At 39.8% G+C, this 26,633-nt stretch overlaps 1 protein-coding gene across 3 annotated transcripts in view; it reads right to left on the reverse strand.

The window, feature by feature from the left end:
- OGDHL (oxoglutarate dehydrogenase L) overlaps positions 1-26,072 on the reverse strand; it is a 55,361-nt gene extending 29,289 nt beyond the window's left edge. The window contains exons 1-7 of one of the 3 annotated variants that reach the window (XM_034062081.1): positions 25,952-26,072; positions 18,916-19,150; positions 12,169-12,348; positions 8,749-8,851; positions 5,326-5,441; positions 3,266-3,420; positions 282-428 (exon numbers count right to left, since the gene is read on the reverse strand). In XM_034062081.1, coding sequence (XP_033917972.1) covers positions 282-428; positions 3,266-3,420; positions 5,326-5,441; positions 8,749-8,851; positions 12,169-12,348; positions 18,916-19,122 — 908 coding nt within the window. In that variant the 5' untranslated portion in view covers positions 19,123-19,150; positions 25,952-26,072. Of the gene's footprint in view, positions 1-281; positions 429-3,265; positions 3,421-5,325; positions 5,442-8,748; positions 8,852-12,168; positions 12,349-18,915; positions 19,151-19,871; positions 19,925-25,910 lie in introns of those variants that run through there. The other 2 variants (XM_034062082.1, XM_005153633.3) reach the window with 2 other exon arrangements.
- Between the last annotated feature and the right edge of the window lie 561 nt (positions 26,073-26,633).

Below are 26,633 nucleotides of genomic sequence, written 5' to 3' on the forward strand. Positions count from 1 at the left end.
TCAGTTCTAGACTCTATGCAATGGGATAGATACCATTGCTGCTGCCCCATTTACTTGCAGCTTCAAAGTACATGGAAGAGAGTTTTGCTAGCATTTACCTGTGAAGCCTGTAGCCTCTCATTGACAGGTATTTGTTACAATTCTGTGTTTTCATTACTTGCTATGTCTGACTCTTCCTACCCTAGATGCGCTTAATATCGGCTTCCTTAATAAACTTCTAGAACTCAAAACTTGTTTTACGACAATAAGTTCATCTGTTGGGAGGTTTCCATCAGCATTACCTATGAGGCATCCCCATTATAACATATTCAATTCCCATTTCACTGGATTTATCAATGATGGTCTTAAGTGCAGGAATCATTACTTCACATCCTTCCAAACCAAATCGCTTTTCAGAAGACCACTTGCGAGCAAGGAAGTCTTCAAACCTTTGCCAAAAAGAAAAGAAAACAAAACATAACCAAAACAAGAAACAGTGTTTATATTAAGATAATGTAACAAAATCTTATTTGTCAAACATCTTTTAGCAAATAAAATTATATTACACTGTTTTAAAACATATGTGAATACATGCTTTTAGGCCTCTGAAAGCAAGTCACATGTAGAGAGGAAACATAGGAGAGAATTAAGCAATCTTTCTGCTCTGAGAAGTATTTGCTGGGACTTTGAAATAATTCAGACAGGAAGATGAGTCTCCACCTCAGACAAAATGCACTTCTCCCAAGTTAAACTCTGCTCCTTCCCATGTACACAAAAAGTATACTGCCCACTGGGAAGGCAGAGTGATAGCAAAGAAGTCTCTTCTATGAACTGAAGAAAACAGAACAGAACCTGCATTTTCTGGAAGTAATAATTAAATGCTTATAAAAAAACACAGTAGAAAGCACGCCTACTTAATAGGTCCTATTCAACAGCAGGGCTCCCCTCAGACCGTGTGATATAACAGTTGGTAATGTGCCAGGAAAGAGCTAGGACACTGGTATCTCTGCCTCAGCTTCAGCTGGAGAAAGATGTCAATCCCAGACAGCTCTATGTTCTTTCATTCTTTAATGCATTTGGGCCAGAGGCAATGTGAGTGTTTAAAAAGTACCTTTTAACAGACGTTGAAAGGATTATATGTTGTAAAGCTTGGGGATACAAAAGGCAAAGAAAATACATCTTCATGAAAATAACTGTACTGGTTAAGTCATCTGTGCAATGCCTCAACTCATAACACTGCCATAATCCATTAATATGTGCCCTATTCCTCTTAGAATGCTGACATTTATCTCTTTAGATTGAAGTCCTAAAAGCAGTGAAATGAAGAGTTGCTGAAAGACTTTGTTTAGCTTGCCCATCAATACCCTTACAATTCAACCATCCAAGCAACTAGCCAGACCCTCAGCTGAGCTATGCTATCAGAATTCCTCAGGGAAGTCTGATGGGCTATGCCAGTTTATATAAACTGCAAGTAAGGTTCCATGTGAACAGCAAGTCCTACATGACAAATCAAGGTGGTGTATACGCTGTTTTCCTCCTTATTGCTGCAGCAAGCATGTACTGGAAAAGCAGAAAGTTCATTATTTGAGGCAAACTGCCACTACTACAGAACTACACTGTCACATCTGTGGGGTTTACATTCTTTCTGTTCTCCTCCCCATTCCACCTGGGGAGGGGAAAAGGGACAGGGTTGAGCAGGCAGCTGGGGGGGACTGAGTTAAGTGGCTGGGCTTAAACCACAACACATTGTTTATTAATGCAAACACACAGTAGCTCAAAGATATACAGAGAGTATTTTTATAGGAGGAACAGTTAAAAATGACCCTTTGTTCAATAATATACAGTGAACAGTACAAAGGATAAGAAATCCTACTTTAAAATTCAGTTTCGAGTACTGAACTATAGTACTTGGAATGAATATTTTTGAAAATGGTCTTCTTGAGCAAAATTATTACTATCCACTTTACAAAGCTACAAATCTTGAGAGCACAACCAGAAATTTGGCAGAAGATGAATGTTTGGCTCTTTCATTCTTCTAGAAACCCCAGATCTTTCCAGAGCTTACACAGTAATGAAAGCAGGATTCTTGCTTCAAGATAAATGGAGATGCTGAGGGCTTGTTAAACAAACGTACTCAAGTGCAATATTCACCTAACCACTAAGTGACTTTTCTTAATTTCTGTTTAAATTAAACTTTTAATGAGACAATCTTGCTATAATATTGGCAAACAAAACACCTGGCAAAAATATCTCCCAACACTTTCAATAAGTGTTTAATTTTAAAATCTTTTAAAATAGAAGCTTAGTAAAAATATACACTTTTATAGATTTCTAACTCTTGTGTTTATCAAAGGATATACAAACTGTTTTAAATTGTAAGAACTGTAATAAATCATGTGCCTGAGAATACACTCTTGTTCCAGGGGCAAGATGGTAATTCAGTCTCTGGGATCATAGTATTTCCATACAGATTACCACAATGGGAGCGATCAATACGCTGTTTCCAAGCATGCATTCATATATTGCAGAGACCAAAACTCCTGCTGCCAGGTCATGCAACCATACAGCACATCTTGGCATAACACAAAGGGAAAATGGAAAAAACAGGACTTGAATCACATTATGCCTCTCAAACCCTGTCTCATCCTGGCACAGCTTTCCAAAGAGACTGTTACCATCCCAGCGAGTCAAACAATGCTCATGTCAAAACTTCACCCATAGAATCGTAGAATGGTTAGGGTCAGAAGTGACCTTAAGATCATCTCATTCCAATCCCTCTGTGATGGGCAGGGACACCTCACCCATCTAAAAATTCTTCCTGAGATGGCCATCGGGATAGCTTCCTTTGATCATGGTGCTACAAGGATGCACAGCAGATAGAATACAGCAGAAGATCATTATCCAGTGTTGTTCTGACACCTATTTTCTGAAATTATGAATCTCTAATATAGATACATAATACTAGTCCACTGAAACATTTTTTCCCCAGTTTGTGTCTGCAAGCCAATGAAAACATTGCCAGATATGCCACTAAAGGCTGCACAAGTGTTACAGAACAACCTACCTTTTAAGGAAATGGAGTACTAACATTCACTACACAGACTCTGATCCCACCTCACAGCACACACCTCCCTTTGATATCACAGCAAGATTAAGTACACCCACTTGTAGATGATTTCACTTAGACTCTTCACCTCCACCTCAGCAATTTCCAGACCACACTAACTTCCCACACCAGCTTACACCCAGCAGTCACAGAGCAGTCCCAAGTGCCACCCCAGCATACCTCATTGAGCGCACCAGCCTTGCTAACAAAGTCCTTTTTTCCTCATTAGTAAACTTCATAACTCCTGGGGTCTCAAACTTCTGCCGGATCCATTGGCACTGCTCGACATCATTGATGAACATAAACTCCAAGCCAATGTGTTGGCAGTAGGTATTCTAGGATGTGAAAACACCAACACATAGGCTTTGGAAGTTAATGAGCCATGAAGAAACAAATAGATTTTTCAAATTACATTTTCTGCATATATTATTCCTCTGAAAGCTATCTTGCCTTCTTCCTCTTCCACTGTTTCTTCCCCATAGTAATCCTATAAGCAACATATTATTTTACTGAATCTAGTTTTGTGCCAGAAAACTTTCTCTACAAGGTAACATTTCAAAATTTGGAATCTGGAAGATTCTCATTTGGTTATACATTCAAGATAGGCCAATAAACCTGCCTTCAACTGACTGGCATGTCTCACCTAACTCACTACTCTCTTGCTAATAGTCCTTGCTTTAGATGCAAAGGCAAGGATTTCGTGACATTCATCAAAATTTACCCTGTCTTTTTTAAATGTCACCCGAAACCAAGCAATAAAGGCAACGAGAGGAGAGCTGTGAAGCCTCATGCAGATTATCTGGTAACTGTCTAGTCTAAGACTGGAAAGCTCAAAAAAGAAGCCAAGCAGCTGAGAGCAGAGAAAGGGGAGGGAAAAAATTCAAAGACATTTCAGAAGTTTTATCTGAAAATAAAAAATCTGCTGCATTTTTTCATTTTCTTTTTCTTACCTTAGAATATTTCTCCAGAAAAAAGTGTCAAAAATCCAGGTCAACAGAACTAAGACCCAATTTGAGTTTGATTCGAGACAAACCCACACTGAACACATAGTGTGTGCTCTCTACTGCCTCTAAAAATGAATTTAACGTTAACTTTAATAAAAAAACATCCAAAGCTCTGAAGAGGAAAACCAGAGGGTCGCTTCTCTTTGTTCAGTTCCTTGAGGTTTTTAGCTTTTGCTATTCATTTTGCCTATTTATTTGCGTATGACAATTTTCAGGGTTATCTCCTGAAAACTGCTGCACAGGCATGCAGTGCAAAAATCAGAAAGCAAATATAGAGCTCAATAGTGCAACAGAAACATGACTTAACAAGCTACCATGCATCAGCCAAGCTGATGTAATAGATGTGCAAGTCAATACATTCTCTCACACCTGTAACAGGTCAAAGCCATGAACTCTTACATGCTTTTATTTTTACATTCTTGTAACTCAGCTCTGTATTTCACCCTTTAAATTATTTCCTCACTCCTAGTCCTTTTTACTCCTATGGATTTCACTACTGTGCAACAGAAATGTCTACAACTTCAGTACTCCCAACATCCTGTTAAAAGGACAATCAGAAATATCCAATACACTAGCTCAGCAGCTTACAAATTCATTACCATCCCTACTCACTGTTTTGCTATTTGGAGTTCCCTTTTAATTATATTTATTCCTTCTAATTATTTTTGCTTTCAATTATTTTAGCTTTGATAATTTTACATGGCATAACCGTATCACCTGTCAGATAACAAAACTCTAGAAAAAGAATTGGGGATGGAAAACAAGGACCATCACTACCTACAAGCTACAGCTGGGCTTTCATGAATATAGTACCCATACCTCGTATTTTCACCTAGGTAGAAGTCTCATTAAAACAAGGGCTCTGAGAGCAACCCCTGTGCATCCTGAGTAGTAAGGTGCAAAGGTCTTTTATCTGTCATAGAACATTAAAAAGACAAGTTCTAAAGGCTCCATTCCTTTGAAACAATGTCAGCTCTTTACAGAACTAGGGCTCAGATTAATATTCTACCATACTCACCTCTTTTCTACTCAATCTATGCATTACACATATGCAGGCAATGAAACCAATGGTGCTGCCATCTCTAGAAACAGTGCAAGGGTTGTTTTTAAAATCATTTGGATTCCTTACATGCTCTATTAATAACTGATAAATGGTAAGTTTATGACTGACAACTGGAAAATGTTCACTTCTGTTCTGATGAAAAACAATTACAAATCACAAAAGGTCCCACTGACCTCCAATCGTTTGATGATCTCTCGCAAAGAAAGGCTGTTCTCATTTCCTCCTATGAAGGTGGTTGTGGGCAGCTGAAAGACTTTGTCCAAATCTGATTCATGCAAACCATAAAACCCTACAACAGGTACATTATCAACTTGTAAAGCAGGGCAGGAGACAAAAAGGAAACCAGCATTGTTTTTCAAACCACCACAAATTAAGTTTAATAAAGCAGTATCAAGAAAGAAGGTACCGTATTAAAAATTTAAGATGTTAATATTTTGGAGACATCCACTAGTATGGAATGTTTTAATTAAACAGCTATTATTTGATTAGAAGTATAAAACCATTCTTTCTTAAATACTCAGATAGAACAACTGAAATTAAAATCACCCAAACCTTTTTATATTTTCACATAAATGTCATCAACTCCCTGTATTATATCTTGCACTTCACTGTTTAATAAAATAACCAACTGCAATGACTGGAATTTCTTCCTTGCTCTATCATGAGCAGCAAACACAAAGAACCACTTTTCACAGACAGAACCAGTTAGCAGGAAGCACACTAGAATAATTTATACAACATTAATGGACACAATAAAAGAAAACACAGAACTTGTTCAACGTTACACTGTGTAAGCACTCTGGTGTATCTTCCAAGATATCTCTGTTCACCTTCTTTCTCTTTATAGGAAGTTTGAAATAGCCATGTAATGACCTGTACAGCTCTATTTCCCTATGAGTAACCCCTTATAAAGCAGACACATTTTCACACATGCACCCCCTCAACTACTAAAAGAAGGCTTGTTTAAGCATATTGTCCCATCTTGATTTTAACATATCTGAACAACTTCTGAATGAGAATATGGTTTAAGAAAATATTGAACTTAACTATTATGCAGTTTCAAAAGCCAAAATACACAGCAGATGGAACTGAAAGACTGGTATCAATGCAAGTTAAATCTAAATGCAAGTTTAATCTAAACCTGTTAAACAAAGAAAGGGAAATTAGCTTCTTACAATTGTAAGAAGCAAAATCTATAAAACTTACAATAACATTACATACAGCTATAAAAACTTACATATACATAAAAACTATGTATGTGTGTGTGGACATCTAAAAATACTTAAAAAACTAAAAATAGCTCCTCTACTTTTAGTTCTGAACTCTTTATCTTGGTTCCAGATAAGCTCCACTTTAACACTGTATGACAGTGACAGTGATAAGACTGCATGTAACACTTAAATCAATTATTTCATTTATTATTTCCTGTTACATGAATTTTCTGATGATGAAAGCAAGGAAGCCATTAAAAGATGAAATAATAATGGAACTTAGCATTTAGGGTTGAAGCCAGGCCCTAGACCTGTGTTACCAACACTTTTATTATATAGCGCTGTCAGTAAAAACACACTTTGTGTTATGAAAATAATACATTTTAAAATAGTGCATTTGGGGTTTAATAATATTTTAATAATATATTGAAATATCAAATCTGGAGTAACCAAAAAAAGTGTTTGTGTACCACTATTTCTCCTTTATTGCACCATAGTCAACTTTTCCAGCACAAAATTAATGTTAATTTTTAGAGAGAGAAAAAAAGGATGAACTGGGAAGGACACAGGCATGATGGGGCTTTAGTGTCTTTTGAAACCAAGCAGTGTTAGCATCCTTTTTTTTTATTACTTTCTTTTGCTGACTTTCTCTGACTTTATAGGCTTTTCATGTTATGCCATGCATAAACCAGAACACGTACAGGAGTAATATGGGCACACACAGAACATCTGTGCTTTGTACAACAGCACTGCATATTTACTGAAGCATCGCCTCATGTTTAAAGAGATATAACCTCATCAAAATCCAAAAGTTCCTAAAAACAATTCTGTAACTTGGATCATGCAGTAGCTACATCTCCAACTAGTTGCATTCTTAGAAGCAGCTCCCAGAAGAAACTTCCTACCAGAAAGTTTCTCAAAAAAGAAACCAGATGACATGACAAAGAAAATGCACAGAAAAATCAAACACTAAAATACTTTTGGTACCACCACAGACCTTTCATAAGTTTTCTGCCTGGAACATTCAAGGATAAATAACATTTAAGATCCTTCCTTTTCTTTGTGGTGCCAAGACTATGTTAGAAATGTTTTCCCTCACAAACTGAACTATCACCTCAGCTACACTCTCAGACACATCCCCCCTTCTCATTCAGAGTCTAGCATGTTTTTCCTACGCTCATGAGAGCTTAAGTATGATGCCTTCTGGTGAGTCACAATGCTCTGTACTAAACTATCTGCACAGCTTGAAGAAATTTGCACTGACATGCTAGCAATCACCCATGCTCCAAACAAATTATATTTGCTCAGTAAATGTCTAATGCATTTTCTAGCAGGTGTTTTCCTTTAATCAAAGCTGACAAACTTCAAGAAGAACCCCTGATTTGTGTAAGAACCTCTCTATTTAGTTTTAAGCACTTCACTGCCTTGATATGATAAAGGGTAAGAACTGTTTCTTTTCCTACCACCAGAAATAGAAAATAAAGCAGCAAAGAGGCAGCAGAGGTACTTAAAAGTAAAATTAAGCAGAACGTGTTTTCTCTAGTACTTGCACTATGTTTTATGCCCTGTCCAAAAAGCTTCTCTACGTACCAAAATAAAATTGATTCAGTGTCTTTACCAAGTATAAAACCATCTTTTAAACAAACCAGGTAGATTGAAGAGTAGAGAAAAATCAATCAGATGGGGTTTTATTCAAGCAGAGAAAGCAAAGAAATTGATCCGTGCAACCTCTCAAAGCCATGCCCTCTTAGCAATCCGAACAGCCTTTGCAAAAGCAGACCCCAGTGTATTACACTCTTCCAGCTGTAAACTAAAATGAAAAGCACTGAATTACTACATACACGAGTCAAGAATTCTATGCTTTCCATGTTTTCTTCTGGTAACTTCAAACAGACTTCTGCAAGTTGTAAAGAAGGAATAAGTATCAGAAGCTAGAATCCAAATTTGGTATGAAATGTAGTTTCTCTATCCAGCAAGTTGGTTTTATTTGGTTTTCCTATTGACTAGCCTTCAGATGTTCCCAGTGAAAACAAGAATCGAGCATAATGGTATAAAAGTAAATGAGATTACCAGAATCTTGGCCTAATGTATTGATTAGCATTAACTTCTGGTGTGGCTCAAAACCGTAAGATTTGGGGTTTATAAAGTGTTTATAATCATCATTCATCAGAAGGTGAATTCACAGGAACCTTACCTCTTATCTGAGTAGAAATTCCATCATCCTGAAATCTGAGCCTCTTTACAGATGCCAAAGAAACTATTTCATGATACAAGCTAGCAGAAAAGGCAGAAGCTTCCCTGAAATGTCTTATTACATCACCTCAGCCCAATGAAATGAAAGAGACAAATGACCATTGCAAATAACAAAGTACACAGTGCACACACCAAGTTTATCAATTGTAGTGATTAAGTCGGATGGAACAAATGAATCCAAGTCTGCATCCAGAATTCCAAGGGGATCCAGCTGAGCCACATGATGGCCACGGATCTGAAACAGAAGAAAAGTGAGAGAAAAGTAAAATCACACTAACAGAAGTCAGACAAAGGGAAAATAACACTGTATATCTCTCCATAGTATGTATATCAGTCATGAATTCAAATAAACACCACTAATGTCATGAGAGGCTCATATTTCCCAAGTTTTTCCATAAGAACATAAGCATATATTTCCATGAGGAAATAAGAGTATGTATCTCTGGATATGTGTCCTGTATCTCTGGATATGTATATATGTAATACCTCTATTAAAAATTGCTGAACACACATTAGAGCATTAGCTTTATTTTGTCTCACATACAATTTAAAATGACACTGTAGTTTAAGTAAAAAAAACCTATTTTAAGATTGTACTCTAAATCTTTGGGCAAAATTAAGAAACTATGACTTCTCTAAATCCTATCCTTTACAAATTCATCCATTTTGTATTTTTGCCTTCCCACACCTGCAGAACACTAAAATAGAGCACTGCTGACCTGAAACATACATTGGTGCTAAAGAAGTCTATATTGGAAGTGAAAGAATTGGTCTTCATGAGTTCTGCTCCAATCAGATAGTATCAGATAGCATTTACTTGCATTCATGCAATTTTGGGAATTCCATCTATGATAAAATTGACATTCACGACACCAAAGAATACAAATTTAGTGGGAATTTAGCCATCTTTTAGTTATCAATATTACTGGTGTTGATCCACACCAAAAGTTGCTATGAACTAGTACCTTACATTAACATATAGCTTTGTTACAGAAAAAATAACTCATTGATTCAATAGAGCCACAAATGAAATATTTTTTTAATCTCTCTTGTGTGTGATTCTCATATACCAAATGCAAAACTTTTTCTAAATTAATATATTAATATTTTCTCCTTAATGCTTTTCTTTTTAAGGACAAATTCAGATCACCTTGGTAGAATTTCATTTACACTACTAGTATTCTAATTGTCTCTGAAAAAACACATCCGTAAACTGCAATGTTAATAATGAATTGCACCACACAGTAACAGAGTGTGGTTAGAGTGGTTCACCAAGAAGTGACTTGTAAAAACATGATTCAAATGTTCTGTATTTGTAGAAGAATTCATAACAAAATGCTTTCCACTCATAAGCAAACAGAAATACGGCGTCTTTTTTAGAACCACTGCCGTGTAAATTCAGCCTGGCCTCTGAGATTCTTTGCATCTCATGAATCACCAGTAATAAAACTCTGACAGGCCAAATAATGCCCACAGCAACATCTGTGCCACCTTATTGTTTACCACACACAAAGTCTATCTGCCTGGAACTAAGCAAACAATTCTGTCTCAAGCATCATCAACAGAAAAAGAATTCACTTCCCCAAGCTACATCTGCTCTGCAGTATTAGTAGGAAGAGGAAGAAGATTAGCAAGAACACTAAAACCCAGAAAAGCAAATCAATGTGCCATATTACACTCCAGAAGCAGTTTGGTCTTTAACCAGAAAACAGTATTTTCCTCAATATCAAGTAATTTTTTAATAACTTCCACTTATTTCACTGCATACAGAAAATAGTAGCAACTGCAAAACTCTACCTTCTAAAAACACATGCATGGAAAAAAACAACTGCCGTAAATCTGATGGAGTGCAAGTACAGACTACCTGAAACTAGACTTTAAAATCATATTTCCTAGACACAAGGGCAAAAAACCCTAATAACTACATTATAAAAGAAGACTCAAGACATCAATTTACATAGACTCATTTTTGTTAAGCACACACATTTCAGTGGAAATCCCTTCAGCACAAGCAGTGTTCTACATTAAAAAGCAAGAGATTAACTGCCTTTTCAGAACGCCAGCTCAACAGACCACAGAGCAGTTTACCCCAAAACCCCATAAAATACTGGCAGGTTTGAAAAATGAAAATTCTGTATCCTTCTCCACTTCATTTCATTATCAGGTGAAGGAAGGTCACAAATTAATCATATCCCTTCAACACTGAATTTAGAGGGTATTAAATACCATTCAAAAACAGAGAGTTGCCTTAGGTAAACCTTTTTCATTGCTGCAAAACACAATGGTTCCTGCCATTTATACAGACATTTCTGTTCCATCACCTGAGTTGCATTGCACAGTCTTTCAAAAAAAGGAAACAAAATGGCAACTGCTGAACTATTTTCAAGTAAATGGTGTCAAAGCAGCCTAACATTCTCCAATTTTCTCTAATTCGTCAACCATTTTCTACTGCAAGAAAAAATGAATTGGCTGAAGTAGTTGCTTTCTACATAGCTATTTCTAAGCAAATTTCATATATTCTTTACACTCACAAACCTTTCTACTCTTTTACAACACCTCTCCAACAGCTAGAATAACATGGTTCATAACTGAATCAATGGTGACAATGTGATGTGTACAGAAATAAGAGTTGTTCTTATTCCTCTGATCCCAGCAAACAGGAGTTAAAAATGTTAGGATATTAGACTTAATTTCTTAATTTCATAAAAGGGTTAAAAAAATAAAAATGAATGTGAAACAAAGTCAACTTTCATGAACAGCTCTCAAGAAGAAATTCATCAAAGCTGACCCAAACTCAGTACTATCAGCCTCCCCAAATTCAATTTCTGGTTAACTCATTATTTCTCCTCTCTCTTTCTACCTATAATCCTCCTCAAATCAGGAATCTAAAAATTCACACTAGATGTATGAATTGGGAGACACATTTCCTCTTTTCTTAAAGGAAGGTAGTAACATTCGGAACTATAACACAAACTTTCCCGGAGGTGAAGACAGACTTGAATGATGGAAAAGTTTACTGTTTAAGAAAGGGAAAAGTTCTTATTTTGCTGCACACATCAAGAGATTCATTAGTACCAGTATATCCAGCACAACTGCCTTCATATCAAGCAAAGCTATTTCAGGTAACTTACGTTGTCCAATTTGGTCAATTACCTTACTGAATCAGACACACACACAGCCTGAATACAGTGAGACAAAATAATAGTAAAGGCTAAGCTTTGACATGTTTTGGCTTCTGCTCCTGGCAAACAGGCAAAATCCAACAGATTTGTATTTCCTTTCATGAATTACTATCTCCATAAAGTGCTTCCAGGTTAAATCAGATAAAAAGCATCAGGGATGTGGGTAATCTGAATCTGGAATTTGCTAAAACAGAGGAGCATCCCAGTCTGAATCCACAACCTCAGTGTTCAGACACTGTGCAGGGAAGATAAAACTATCAGGTTTGAGACATTATGGATCAGAAGTAAGAAAACAGGCAAGAGTTAAGACCAGAAGACAAATAAAAATGTAAGAAGAAGCCCTTCCACACCTACGCCAAAGTACACTTACTTGGTATGCTCTTATCAAAGACTGCACAGCAAGGTGATCTTCAACAAGCTTTTCAGCTTTACCCGGTGTCTGGGCCAGGCCATGGCTCTGAAGGAATGATGCCTTTCCTTCCAACTGATCTGGTAGACGGGGATCATATGCTTGGCCAGCATTAGCACTTCGGAAAAACAAATCCCAGGACTGGACATGTGTACAGAGAAGGAAAGAAGGAAAATTTATTATCTCAAACAAAAGTCTCAACCAAAATCAGCTCCTTCAAGCTGCAAATGGCACCTCACTACATTACAGTATTAAGTACCACTAATAGCAAAAAGACAGCACTAATAGGTCTATATCAGGGTAGCAGCTATGTGTTTTATTTACACAAAGCCACTTTCATATAATTTCTTATACTGAGCTTGGTCAGTGGAAAATTCTCCAGCACAAGTGGAAAGCATCTTCATACATTATTCATTCACACAGTTCTTTTTAACTGTGCTATTTGCTCAGGCAACCAGTAATGGGTATGATATTATGCTGCTGGTAAAGGGGTATCAAGCCTATAAAACTGAAAACCTTAATAAATTAAATTAATCCATTCCTTTAATGATACTTAAAGAATTTATGATACTTCAAGGCACTCGCTGAATATGCTAAATCAGAATCAGTCCTTAAGGGCCTTTCTTGAAGATACTGTTAAAAAGTAATTACAGCTTTTCCAAGTGAGGCTTTTGGTCTAAGCTCCTGTACTCACTAGCTTAGGTTACCTTACTATGAAAGAAATTACGGACATGTTTCAGGTACAAGTCGAAATTTTAGAAGAGTACACATTTCAGAAAATCACAACAAATGAAAGATCATTTTATTACCATCTGTACTTTTACACAAGCCACTCCCTTCATATATGCCCAAATCTTGTTTTCCTGGACTGTTTCCATTCTGATGGAAAGTCTGCTGTAGTGGGGGGACTAAGCAATACTTGTGCTTCGCTTACAGTTCCCATAAAGGTAATGAAAGGTCACAGAACACTTTCATCAATTCAGCTAACTTAGGCAAGGAAACTGTGAAACTATTTCAGGATTTTAAAATGCTTGTCACTGGAATAGAAGAATGGTAAAAGCCAGATTTCATTCTGGACAGTGCATGTCATTTAGCCCAGCTGTGAGCTTGGAAATAACACATTTTATGTTTTAAGAAACCGTTGCCAGAAAAGACAAAAAGTAGCCCAAAGATTTTATTTTAAAAAGAACATTATTTAATATATTCATTGCAGAATACACAGGAGAATCAAAACAATGTCATACCAACACTGCATGACAGAAATATATATTTTAAATTCTTATTTCGTTAACAAAAAATCTCTGTGTTGAAATTTCTACAAGCTTTAAGGTATTCAGAAACACTATGAGAGGGGCAGTACACAAAAGCTAAACATCACCCAAACTTCCAAGTTCAAAGAACTGGGAGGACTCACTGAACCTATGGGTGGGAATCTCATCATTAGCATGAAGGCACTGCCCAAAAAACACTGCTTTAATGCATCTCTCTTATTTCTCTATTGATACAAAGCTGCAGTGATACAAAATACAATAACCTTACCTAATTTACCACCCTACTCTTACATGGACTTCAGCTAAATACAGCCTAACTTCTATATGCCATGACAAATTAGGGTGGACAGATCATGCTTGGAGGTCAGTTCCAGACACACTGATGAAGAACTCATTCCTTCTATCTTATCTCATTTATGCCAATTTTCTATATTATTACCTTCACACATTGATAGCTGCACTGAGAAGTATGAATTTACACAACATCCTACGAATGATCTACAAGAGTCTATTGGTGTAACTGTGTTTTTTCTGGTATTCTCTATATACATCTTCCTACTCTGTATGAAGGACAGTAGTGTTGTTCCATGCCTATGCGTCACCTCATCTGAGAACCTGCATATCACAGACAGCAAAAAATAGATACAACCCTTCCACTTCATAACTAAGGCTACTTAAATTGGTGGAATTATTTTGACAATAAAGAGTTATTAACTTTCATTAAATTAGGAAATTCCAAACACATACTTGGATCCATGACAAAACTGACATTTGGTATGCATTCAAAGTTTTAATAAAGAGCATGCTTTGCTTATGTTAAGAATCCTTCCTCACCTTTTCCAACACCACGGCACACATACAATGTCAACAGTAATATAACTATTCTTTTATTGGGTCAAAACCTTTTCATTTAGAGGTAAAAGTTACCACAGCACAGTCCCACAAAAAAATGAATATGTTTTTAAATGAGCGATCTGTATGACAGTTGCTAACAAAATCCAAGTAAACTTGCCCCCCAAGCTACCTGTGTAAGGAGAATACGCATAGGGCCCTTTCTTCATGCAAACTCACAGACATACAGAAAATGTTTACATCTGAAGATGCAGCCAGCTAGGACAGAAGGAACCCACACTATCTTCTGCTATGGCATCTTTTAACTTATTGATTTGTTGGGCAAGCTTGACATTTAATCAGAAGGGAGGGAAAATACATCATTTGGCTACAGAAAATTAGTTTTTTCTAGATACACATCCATCAAAGCCTTTACAAATTTCTATAGTGTCTTTCAAGATTGATACCAGATTACAGTCTTCTAGTCGTGTATATCAATGTCAGTCTTTAGCAACAGCATTTGCCATGCGACTGAACAGACAGCAGACCAGCTTGGTCTCACAGCAAACCTACAGGTTCTAAACTAAATTAGTAAAGTTCTTTAAGAAAATAGTAGAGGAGACTTAGAATAGAAAAATACATCTGTAAAAAAAATTACTATAGTGATATGTGATACATTCTTTTTTTTCCTGTCAGCGAATCTACGTTGTAGTAAATGATCATTTTCTCAAGTAATATGGTAAAACTCAAGTGATTGAGTGTCACTATTTTGTTCTCATATAATAAACAGTGTTGCATTTACAATAACAAGTAACGTATTAGTTATCTTGATGATTTGTTTTTTTTTCTAGTGACATCACAATATTTATCAACTGCAGCGTGGACAGTAAAGCTGTGGAAGACACACACTGAGCATCATTATACCATAAAAAAAAAAGAAAATAGACTACATCAACACAAAACCCCCACGCTTTTTCCAAGTATATAAGATGAGGAAGTGACTACACACTCACGGTAGAGTAACTGTATACAGGATTACATGGCAGGCATTATGTACTCAATACCCAACCATGCAGTATTGTAATTAATCTTGTGATAGTAATAACTGAGCCTTGTCAAGCTTCTCCCTTATGATCTATGGCCCTGACACCATGCTTCAAGGAGAAATAATGATGCCTTTTTCAGAGCCCACGTCATTTTATTCTGATTGTTGTTTTGGCTACTCTAAGGTTAGGAGATTCAAAAGACAAGGACAGAGAATTGTCAAGAATGGATTTGCACAAAGAATGAAAGCTCCTATGCATATAAATGTATATTCCTGAATATAAAATGATGGTATACATAGAAAAGAGAGATCCTAATGAAAAAAGCTAGTAACACTGAATATTCTCATTGGAACATGACAGCCATGTTTCAAACAGTTTTAAATAAGCATCCATGGTACAACATGTACAGTCAAATCTGAGAGAGAAATAATTTAAGGAGCCTCAATTAATTGTAGTCTCTAAGTAAAAGTGAATAGAGCATGATTTTTAAAGCCCAGGAAAAATAAGGCATTTTCATCTCCTCAACTGGAAGAAGGCACATCCCCTCTGATAAGATATTCAAGAACAAACATGAGGAAAAATAGGAAATAGAGGAAAAAGGCAAAAGAGAATGTAATATCTAAACACCTAGCCCAAACTGTCTCTCTAAACCATACTGGACACATTGGATAAAACAATGAAATATAAGTGGCTTGCAGAGAGAGTTAATTAGTAACAATAGCAAAACAAACATCACATAAGCCATTGGTGTCTCTGGATATTGTTTTCCAAGACTTACACCACTTGCCATAGCAGAATGACAAGTGCACAGCAGTCATACAATACAGTATGAACTCTCCTGTATTTTTAAGAAAACAGTGTGAGTTCAAGTCTTCACATTTTTAATGTGTTATATTAAAGCCCAAATTGAACAACCTCTGTCCACAAAAATCTTGGGTAGGTATTTACAGCTTTCAGCTGATGAAATAAGATGGTTTTCAAGAAAAAAGTGACAGAGCACTGGAACAGGTTGTCCAGGGGGGCTGTGGAGTCTCCTACATTGGAGATATTCAAGGCCCGCCTGGACAAGTTCCTGTGTGATGTACTCTAGATTACCCTGCTCTTGCAGGGGGGTTGGACTAGATGATCTTTCGAGGTCCCTTCCAACCCTTGGGATCCTGTGATTTTGTGAAACCAAAAATTGATTTTGTTGAGGAAACAAAACTCATAGGCATCATTTTCCTCCCTCCTTTTTTTTTCAAGGCTGTGAGAAACACAGTTATTTAGAGAATTATTACACTATTCAGCTGTAAATTCACCCAGGATGCCCATCAATCATGTTCTTTTAAGGCTCATAAACCAGGCACACAGTGAATTTACTTCAGTTCATTACTATTGTGAGTATATTGCATACAGTTAACCTGGGACAGACTTCACCCATTTTTAAAATGCATCCTGTATTACCTGGGATCCACTCCCTAGGGCACACCCTACTCCACCAGTACATTTACATTCCACTGTCAATTCACTTCTGCTAATTTATCAGTCTGTTCAACCTACAAATGGCAATGCCTCATCAGGATCCACTGCCACACTGTGCCTGAACTGTCAGACGAACTGGATAGCCTTTCGGCAGGACTTCTAGCATTTCCACCTAACCCCAAGTACCAGCAAAATAACAAGCAGGGCTAAACTTAGCACAAGTCTTTGCTAGGGCAGTGGCCAAGGGAGCTGGGGCCGGTGGTTCAGCACCCTGGCCAGCTCCCGTGGCGCTGCCTGCGGCACCGGCTCCTACTTATGGCCGATTTAAGCGTGTACCGCTCGTATGCTCATTCACTGAGGTTTGTGCCCGATCAGAAGTCTGCAAGACTTCCCAGCCGCAAAATTCACTCCGCTGTAAAGGGTCTGAGCAAGATGCAGTCTTCTTAAAGGAAGAAGGTTGCCACAAGTTGAGGTAACTTCAATAAAACAAGTAAAAACAACTTGGCACCACACACACACTCCCTATGTATGAGTTCATCCCTCCAGTGTCCTCAAAATAAAAGGTTAATATTGATCTACAGCATCAACGCATCACAAGTGCTTCTCAGAAATTAATTAAATGCATCAATACAATATGCTAGCCTGCACTACACCAGTTGGAACTTCAGCTGGCAGTTGCATACTGGGGAATCAAAGACAGATGGAACAAGAGAAGGAGCCACCCTAGAAAAGGTCCATTCATTTCCAACTGAAGCTGTAAACACAAAAAACCCAGGATCTATCTGCCATGTGAACAGCATTCAGTCACAGCAGATGTCACCTTCCAACACGACTAAATTCACAAGCAGCATCCAAAAAAAACCCCCAAAACAACAAAACAAACCAGCAACAAAACTGCTTGTTTTTGTTTCTTTCCCCAAATTAACATGCGCCACTTCCTCACCATCTAGACAGATTATCAGACTTAGTGCAACAACTTCTAAGTGACATTTTGATACATGTGCCTTGAGAATAAGGGAACACACAACCAATTTGGTAAACATTTTGCACACAATTCACATTACTTCTCTAGAAAATTACTTGTCTGTCTAGAATTTGCATCAGCTTAAGTTACTATACGTGTATCACCATAAAAGAACCTTCCTTGTCAGCAGAAAGCTTGTTAAAAAAAGTCTATGTATTTTGTCCACAAGAAAGAATTTGGGCAATAGATTTTAAAGTTTTTCAAAAAGCAAACAGAATCACAGAATAGTTAGGGTTGGAAAGGACCTTAAGATCATTTAGTTCCAACCCCCTGCCATGGGCAGAGACACTTCACACTAAACCATGTCACTCAAAGCTTCATCCAACCTGGCCTTGAACACTGCCAGGGATGGAGCATTCACAACCTCCCTGGGCAACCCATTCCAGTGCCTCACCACCCTTACAATAAAGAATTTCTTCCTTATATCCAATCTAAACCTCCACTGTTTAAGTTTCAACCTGTTACCCCTTGTCCTATCACTACAGTCCCTAATGATTAGTCCATCCCCAGGATCCCTATAGCCTCCCTTCAGATACTGGAAGGCTGCTGTGAGGTCTCCACGCAATGTATGTCACCTAGAGAGGGAGAGAGACACAACAAAATACTTTTCAAAACACTTAAGAAGGCTTTTTTCACAATTTCAGATTTAGTTTTAAGGTTACAACTTCCACAGCTACCTAAAAGGACCTGAACATTCATTTTTCCTAGACAGTTCAGAAGTACCAATATCAACACGTGCACAAATATAATGTATTCTCTGATATCACCTTATCTTGGGGCTTCTTCCGGATGTAATGAATTACTTAACAGACTGCTTGAACAGCATTTCCATGGAGGAATGCTGAAAGTTTCTGAGCAGCTTATGCTAAGCTCACCACGCCTGTGGCTCCTCTGTACTTTTTTAGCTGCAATATCACAACTTACAACAATCAATATGTGGGAAATTAGTTTCACATTTTTCATTTCATGTAAGACCTTTTTTTTGGACTTTTTATAAAAGAAGTTATAAAAGAAAAAATTAATCAATTCCACTCTTAACCTAATATTATCACTTACAGTCACGTTTTCAGCTTACCTTATGTACACTTCCAGGGTTTTCAAGCCACGCATAATACATTTCCTCCACATAATTTGAATTACTCCCACTCAGGAATGGTTCTGAGATTCCTGATGAAACATACCGTTGACCATGTAAAAATACCCTTCTGGCTATATCTTGCTTTTCCAGAAATTTAATACCATGCCACTTCAGAGTAGCAGCGAACAACTTCAGATGACTCATGTTTGCTTATTAGATTGAAGATTCAAGTCTGTTAATAAAACAAAAACAAACCCAATCAGGAAAAGAGTCAATGAATTGCAGACATATTTCAGCCTCATGGTGAAAACTGAGGTGTATAGCTACAGTGCCTCATCAACAAAGCTTAGGTCTAGCATGAAGTTCTTTTCAGGAGAGAGGCTACTCTCCTCAACATACAAAGGACATGGAACTGTTGGAACAAGTCCAGAGGAGGCCACGAGGATGATCAGGGGACTGGAGCACCTCCCATATGAAGACAGGCTGAGAAAGTTGGGGCTGTTCAGCCTGGAGAAGAGAAGGCTGCATGGAGACCTCATAGCAGCCTTCCAGTATCTGAAGGGGGCCTACTGGGATGCTGGGGAGGGACTATTCATTAGGGACTGTAGTGACAGGACAAGGGGTAACAGGGTCAAACTTAAACAGGGGAAGTTTAGATTGGATATAAGGAGGCAGTTCTTTATTGTAAGGGTGGTGAGGCACTGGAATGGGTTGCCCAGGGAGGTTGTGAATGCTCCATCCCTGGCAGTGTTCAAGGACAGGCTGGATGAAGCCTTGGGTGACATGGTTTAGTGTGAGGTGTCACTGCCCATGACTGGGAGGTTGGAACTAGATGATCTTGAGGTCCTTTCCAACCCTAACTATTCTATGATTCTACTCCATGACTGATTGAAGAGCTATACTCACCGCAGTAGAAATGTTGCTCATGAGCATCCCCACATCAATCAGCTCACCTTACAGCTTCTGTAGCTGGTAACATCTTCCTGGTTCCTGAAGCAATCATGACATCATGTGTACAACATGCTCCCTGAGCCCTGGCTCCCTGGGAACAAATGAATCTGCTAATTACTGACTTACTCTGGAGCTCTTGGCAACCATAACTGCTGTGTCTTGGCTGTAGAAAGTTGAGGCCTTTAACTAAGCCAAACAGGTAGATTCACTGAACAGCATCAATCCCAAACACAGTGGTTGTAAAAAAGCCTGCTACTTCAAATTTATGCCATGAATAATAGAACTTGACAAATAATTGTTAGTTAAGTGTTCATATCAGCATTAGCCTTCAATCAGTGCTACACCTAGAAAAGACTCAATATAATCTGCTTTCCTAACTAGCAGCATTTATCTTGTCCTTCCAATTAGCTTTTTTTTTAACAAGGACAGAAGATTCCCTGCTGTTTTTAACACAATGAGGAACACAATAAGGGCTGAATCTTTGCTAGCACTGGAGCTGATGGTGGTCCACGTTCCCAAGATTCATAGAACCACAGAATTGGGAATGCTGAACAACATCAGCTCCAGTGCTAGCAAAAGAACTGTCCTGGGTTCAGCTGTAGCAGTTACTTTTCTCCTTCTCAGTAGCTGGAGCAGTGCTGTTTTTGACTTTAGACTGGGAACAATACTGATAACACATTGATGCTTTCAGTTGTTGCTCAGTTGCACTTACCTTGATCAAGGACTTTTCAGTCTCTCATGCTCTCCCAGTGAGGAGCGCCACAGGAAGCCGGAAGGAAGCAGAGACAGGACACCTGACCAAAACTAGCTAAGGAGGTATTCCATACCACAGCACATCATGCCCACTGTATAAACTGGGGGGAGTTACCCAGAAGGCTCTGATCGCTGCTCAGGTTGGCTGGGTATTGGTCAGCCGGTGGTGAGCCATTGTATTTCATAGTATCATAGAATCATAGAATAGCTAGGGTTGGAAAGGACCTTAAGATCATCCAGTTCCAACCCCCCTGCCATGGGCAGGGACACCTCACACTAAACCATGTCACCCAAGGCTTCATCCAGCCTGTCCTTGAACACTGCCAGGGATGGAGCATTCACAACCTCCCTGGGCAACCCATTCCAGTGCCTCACCACCCTTACAATAAAGAACTGCCTCCTTATATCCAATCTATACTTCCCCTGTTTAAGTTTGACCCTGTTACCCCTTGTCCTGTCACTACAGTCCCTAATGAATAGTCCCTCCCCAGCATCCCAGTAGGCCCCCTTCAGATACTGGAAGGCTGCTATGAGGTCTCCATGCAGCCTTCTCTTCTCCAGGCTGAACAGCCCCAACTTTCTCAGCCTGTCTTCATATGGAAGGTGCTCCAGTCCCCTGATCATCCTCATGCACCTCCTCTGGACTTGTTCCAACAGTTCCATGTCTTTTCTATGTGGAGGACACCAGAACTGCACACAATACTCCAAGTGGGGTCTCACAAGAGCAGAGTAGAGGGGCAGGATCACCTCCTTTGATCTGCTGGTCACGCTCCTCTTGATGCAGCCCAGAATACAGTTGCTTTCTGGGCTGTAAGCACACACTGAAGCCAGCTCTTGTTCAGTTTCTCATCAACCAACACCCCCAAGTCCTTCTCTGTGGGGCTGCTCTGAATCTCTTCTCTGCCCAACCTGTAGCTGTGCCTGGGATTGCTCTGACCCAGGTGTAGGACCTTGCACCTGTCACGGTTAAACTTCATGAGGTTGGCATCAGCCCACCTCACAAGTGTGTCAAGGTACCTCTGGATGGCATTCCTTCCCTCCAGCGTATCAACTGAACCACACAGCTTGATGTCATCGGCAAACTTGGTGAGGGTGCACTCAATCCCACTGTCCATGTCAGCGACAAAGATGTTGAACAAGACCGGTCCCAACACTGAACCCTGAGGGACACCACTCGTTACTGGTCTCCAGCTGAACATTGAGCCATTGACCATAATTTGTGTGCAACCATCTAGCCAGTTCTTCATCCACTAAGTAGTCCACCTATCAAATTGATGTCTCTCCAATTTAGAGACAACAATGTTGTGTGGGACAGTGTCGAACGCTTTACACAAGTCCAGGTAGATGAGATCAACTGCTCCACTCCTGTCCATCAGTTCCATGGCCCCATCATAGAAGGCCACCAAGTTGGTCAGGCAGGATTTCCCCTTAGTGAAGCCCTGCTGGCTGTCACCAAGCACCTTGTTGTTTTTCATGTGCCCTAGCATGGCTTCCAGGAGAATCTGCTCCCAGATTTTGCCAGGCACAGAGGTCAGACTGACTGGTCTGTAATTCCCTGGGTCACCCATTTTTCGCCTTCTTGAAAATGGGGGTTATATTTCCGTTTTTCCAGTCATCATGAACTTTACCTGACTGCCATGATTTTTCATTTGGGCATCACTTGCCCCTCTTGGTTTTATTCCACTCTCTCCCTCTTTCATTACAATTATTATTACTGTTGTTGTTGTTATCATTGCTATCAGTATCATTGTTAGATTTTACTTTCTTCTGTTTCAATTATTAAACTGCTCTTATGTCAACCCATGAGTTTACCTTTTTTTGATTGTCCTCCCTATGCCGCTGTGAGACAGAAGGGACAGGTGAATGAGCGAACAGCTGCTGGTTGGGGTTAAACCACAATGCATGGGAAGATTATTTCATCTTTAATTCCAGATGCAATAGTTATCTTAAATATTCTGTATAAATATTTTTTGCAGACAAATCCCATTATTTTCTGTTTTTCCTCTTCCTCCTCTCCCTTCAAAAACGGAAATATGCAGTTTAGAACTGCCCAAAATTTTAAGGGATAGGAAGAGCTACATTTTTCAACATCCAATTTAAAAATTTATACAGGTCTCAAAAAAAAGGCTCCTACTGAATAGAACAATACCGCTGCATGCTCTTTTCTGGCATAGCATTTTTAACATGACATGTTTAACTCGACATCTATTTTGAAAGCTGCTTACTGGATCCCCTCCCTCGTTGCTGATTTTAACTGCATCATCCCACCACTGAAGTTTCCTCCTTTACCACACCAAATTCTCTCAGCTCTTCTTCCGAACCTCCTGCAGCCTTTGCACTCTCTTCCACTATCAAATTTGGCATCTAGCTCATAACATCAGCTGCCATCATCCACTTAGTGAATTTTCCAAACAAGCACTTGTTCACATACTCCATGGTGCCCAGATACATGGAAAGTATTCTCCCACAGCAGTACCACCAAAAACTACAATCCTCCTTTAAACCTACAAAAAACCCCCGAAACACATGTTCTTCTTTCCTCAGTTGGCATTTTCAGCAAACTGGCAATGGTTAGGCTACCAGTATGCTGAATCCCCTATACATTAGCATTATTTCCTATCTACTTATATTCACTTGTCATTTCCCATTTCACAGATTCAGAGCTTATTACAACACTGATTTCCTCCTGTGTCAACACCCTGTCTATGTTTAGGGCTCCGAGGCAACTATAGGAATATAAATACTATCAGGACCATTATGAAATCAGATTAGGTGCTGCAAAAGCTCAGAGCAACTAGGACAACACTGACAGAGTTAATGTATTGTCTGTATACATAATTCTCTCTAAGACATAACAGCACCAAACCCACTACATAGACACCATGTAATTTTGCAAAATTTGGTGAGATTTCAAGACATTGTAACAGTAACAACTGAGAGGTCACCATGGCACTTAGGACTTTGTGCCCATTCTGATAGAAATTATTATTCTGTATACTTTATTCCACACGAATCTCACCCTCTACTACCAAACTTCTGCACACATACATCAGGGGTGGACACTCATTCCTGAGCAGTTACCTACCCACATTTAAAGTGCTTTGAAAAGAAAGAGGGTAACAGAAACGTTCTTCTCAGTTGTGGTTTAAGCCCAGCTGGTAACTCAGAACCACAGCAAACTTCTTAAGCACATTCTTTCTTCCTAACACATCTGCCTGGAGAATGTATAGATCTTTCTTCTACCAGCTAACAACGAGCATATAGCAAAATATCAACAGTTTGTCAGGGAGATTTTAAAATGGATCCAAATGGCATAATACATAACAGCAATAAAGAGCTTTAAAGTGACACCAGTCACTTTCCTCCAGTTCCATTCAAATTTCAAAATGGGTCAGAGCCATATCTCAAGTTGTAACCATTCAATACGCAATCTATAAGAGCAGATATGGGCTATGTCACTCCTATGAAGATACAAAGATCATGGGTGAAGAAAACTGTTATCACAGACATTATTCCCATCTCATAAAAAAGTAATCCCTCCTTTTTTATGCAGGTATGAAACAAAAATGGACAAAGGCACCAACCATGAAATTCCAGTCATATTGCAGTTACAGATTAATCTGACTCAACAAAAATGACTTCTTCCTAGTTCTTTTGTACACACTGCTCTTTCGCACAGATGTCAGCTGACAGCAGCTTAACAAACCAGAGACCACCAGCATGATCATAGACCATTCCAGCCCACTCAGCCTTTAGACTGTCAGTCAAAAATCAGCACACAGGACAATAGGTCAGAAGGCAGAAACAGGATTGTTTCACTCTGCTATGTTTCCTAAATCAACCCTGAAATGAAAACCGTGATTGGCAAAGAATCAAGCTGAGCTAAGAGCAACCTAAAGGAAGACAGTAATTTAATCTCTACCAGAGGTCAAACATAAGAAAGAAGCAGTGAACCAAAAGAACAACCTGATATTTAAGCACCAAAGCACCATGAAAATGTTGGAGGCAAATGAGAGCCCTATGCAGCCAAAACCTTTTGCAGCTGTTCTGCAGTATGGCACCTGTGTCTCAAGCTACAGGCTAGCTTTCACCTTGGCACTTCAGCTTTAGAAGTGACCTAATGTGAATTAGAGGTTTCTAGAGGGTGATAGAAGCATATGGAAAAGACAGCAAGACACTTCTGATAGCGAAGTGTTTATCCAGGCCACTGGATAAACTTCCAAGATCACTTTAAACATAAGTATATTGCACAGGCTAGTATCATATGAAGAAGCATTCTCCTTATATTGCCAGTACCTGTACTGAATTTCTTAACACACATGAAGTCCTGCTACCAATGCTGACAAATGTTCTTTATGCTCTGCAAAGTTAGTCATTAATCTGTCTGGTCCATATTCCACAAGAATGCTCCTTCATCCATTATCATGGCCATTTTCTCCTACATTCCCATACAACTCATTCTTAAAGCTCTTCTTAAGATTAAGTAATTCTAATAAAACAAGGCTGACAGTGAAAACAATGGATGAAGATAATAAACTATCCTCAAAAGCCTGTCATGGATAATTGAAACTAGATAGAATATCCTTATCAAATAAGGTGACTTCAAGAATATATATTTCCACACACTACATGCTTCTTTTCCTTCCAGCACTGACTGTCCAATACTGCATAAAGAAACGCAATTTTCCACCCAAAAGAGCTGACCTGGAGGAAGTTTATAAGTTGTGCATTCACCCCAAGACATACACTGTTAAGTCTTGAGCAACGGAGGCATCTCCATGCAATTATATTACCTGATATATTACTCTCACCTCAAAAAAACCACCTTCCATGGGTACCAAATGACCACATAGCATCATCAGACTCTAGGGTACCACAGTGTTGCAAAAGAACAAGCGGAAAACACCCGGAAAGGGTCAGTTTTAGCCTCGTGTCTCTGCTCATAACGCACGGCCAGGTCCTTCCACAGCTACCTAGCCAAACCTTTCCACGCCAGTGTCCTGTTCACCTTGGCTGCCATCAGAGGCCAGAACCAGCTAGGCTGCCATGGCTACGACGGCTCTGAGGCACCGCCGGTACCCGAGCCACCTTCCCCCTCATTCCCACCCGCGGCGGCCGCCGGAAGGCCGCGCTCCGGGGCGGGGCCCTGCGGCACGACCCTCCTCCAACCGCTGGGCAAGCGGCTGCCGCCCCCCCGGACCCCGATCGCCTGCCGTGCTCACACCGGCCGGGCCTGGCTCCGCCGCGCCCACCAGAGCCTGCGGCCGCCGAGCCGAGCCGGTTCCGACCTGGGCGCCAGGCCCGCTGCCCCGCGCCGGCGCTGACAGACCTGAGGCAGCGGTGGGGCTCCGGCCCGTCCGTGGACACAGGCCGGGCCGAGGGACCGGGACCGGGGACGGGGCCCGGTACCTGCGTCAAGTGAAGCACACGCCGCGGCGCCCGGTGCGCGCCGTGAGGTCACGGCGAGGCGGGGCCGCGGGGCGCTGTCCACGGCACCTCGGCCCGTAGGGGAAGCCACGCCCCCTTCCCCTCAGAGCCGCCGCCATGTTGGGGGCGAAGCTGGCTCGGCCGCAGCTGAGGTGAGGTGCGAGGAGGGAGGGCGGCTCTGAAATGGTGAGCTCCAGCAGGGAGCCGGGGGTTCCTCGGAGCCCTGTGGGTGCTTCAGTCACCTCCAGCATGCAGAGAAAGCATTGCTGTGCTGGATGTCTCCCCAGCTGGGCTGTGTGACCCTCCTGCCATGGGCTGTTTGTAACAGGAGATGGACCTGGCAGGAAGGAAAACAGGATAAATGAACATCCAGCTGCACGATTTCCAGTGGATTGTGAAGAAAACTGGTGATAGAAGCCAACACCTTCGCAACTGCACAGTGTGAGGCCTCGCAGGGACATGAGAGATTATCCCAGCCTTGAAGATAAGTGTGCTGCACCTTCCTCGTGTTAATGTTAAAGCATGTAAAGGTATCAGTGCAAAGAAAGTAATTGCACTTGACGTTAATGGCAAAGGGTAGCATT

This window comes from Melopsittacus undulatus, chromosome 4 (genome assembly GCF_012275295.1).
Source record: "Melopsittacus undulatus isolate bMelUnd1 chromosome 4, bMelUnd1.mat.Z, whole genome shotgun sequence".
NCBI lineage: Eukaryota > Metazoa > Chordata > Aves > Psittaciformes > Psittaculidae > Melopsittacus > Melopsittacus undulatus.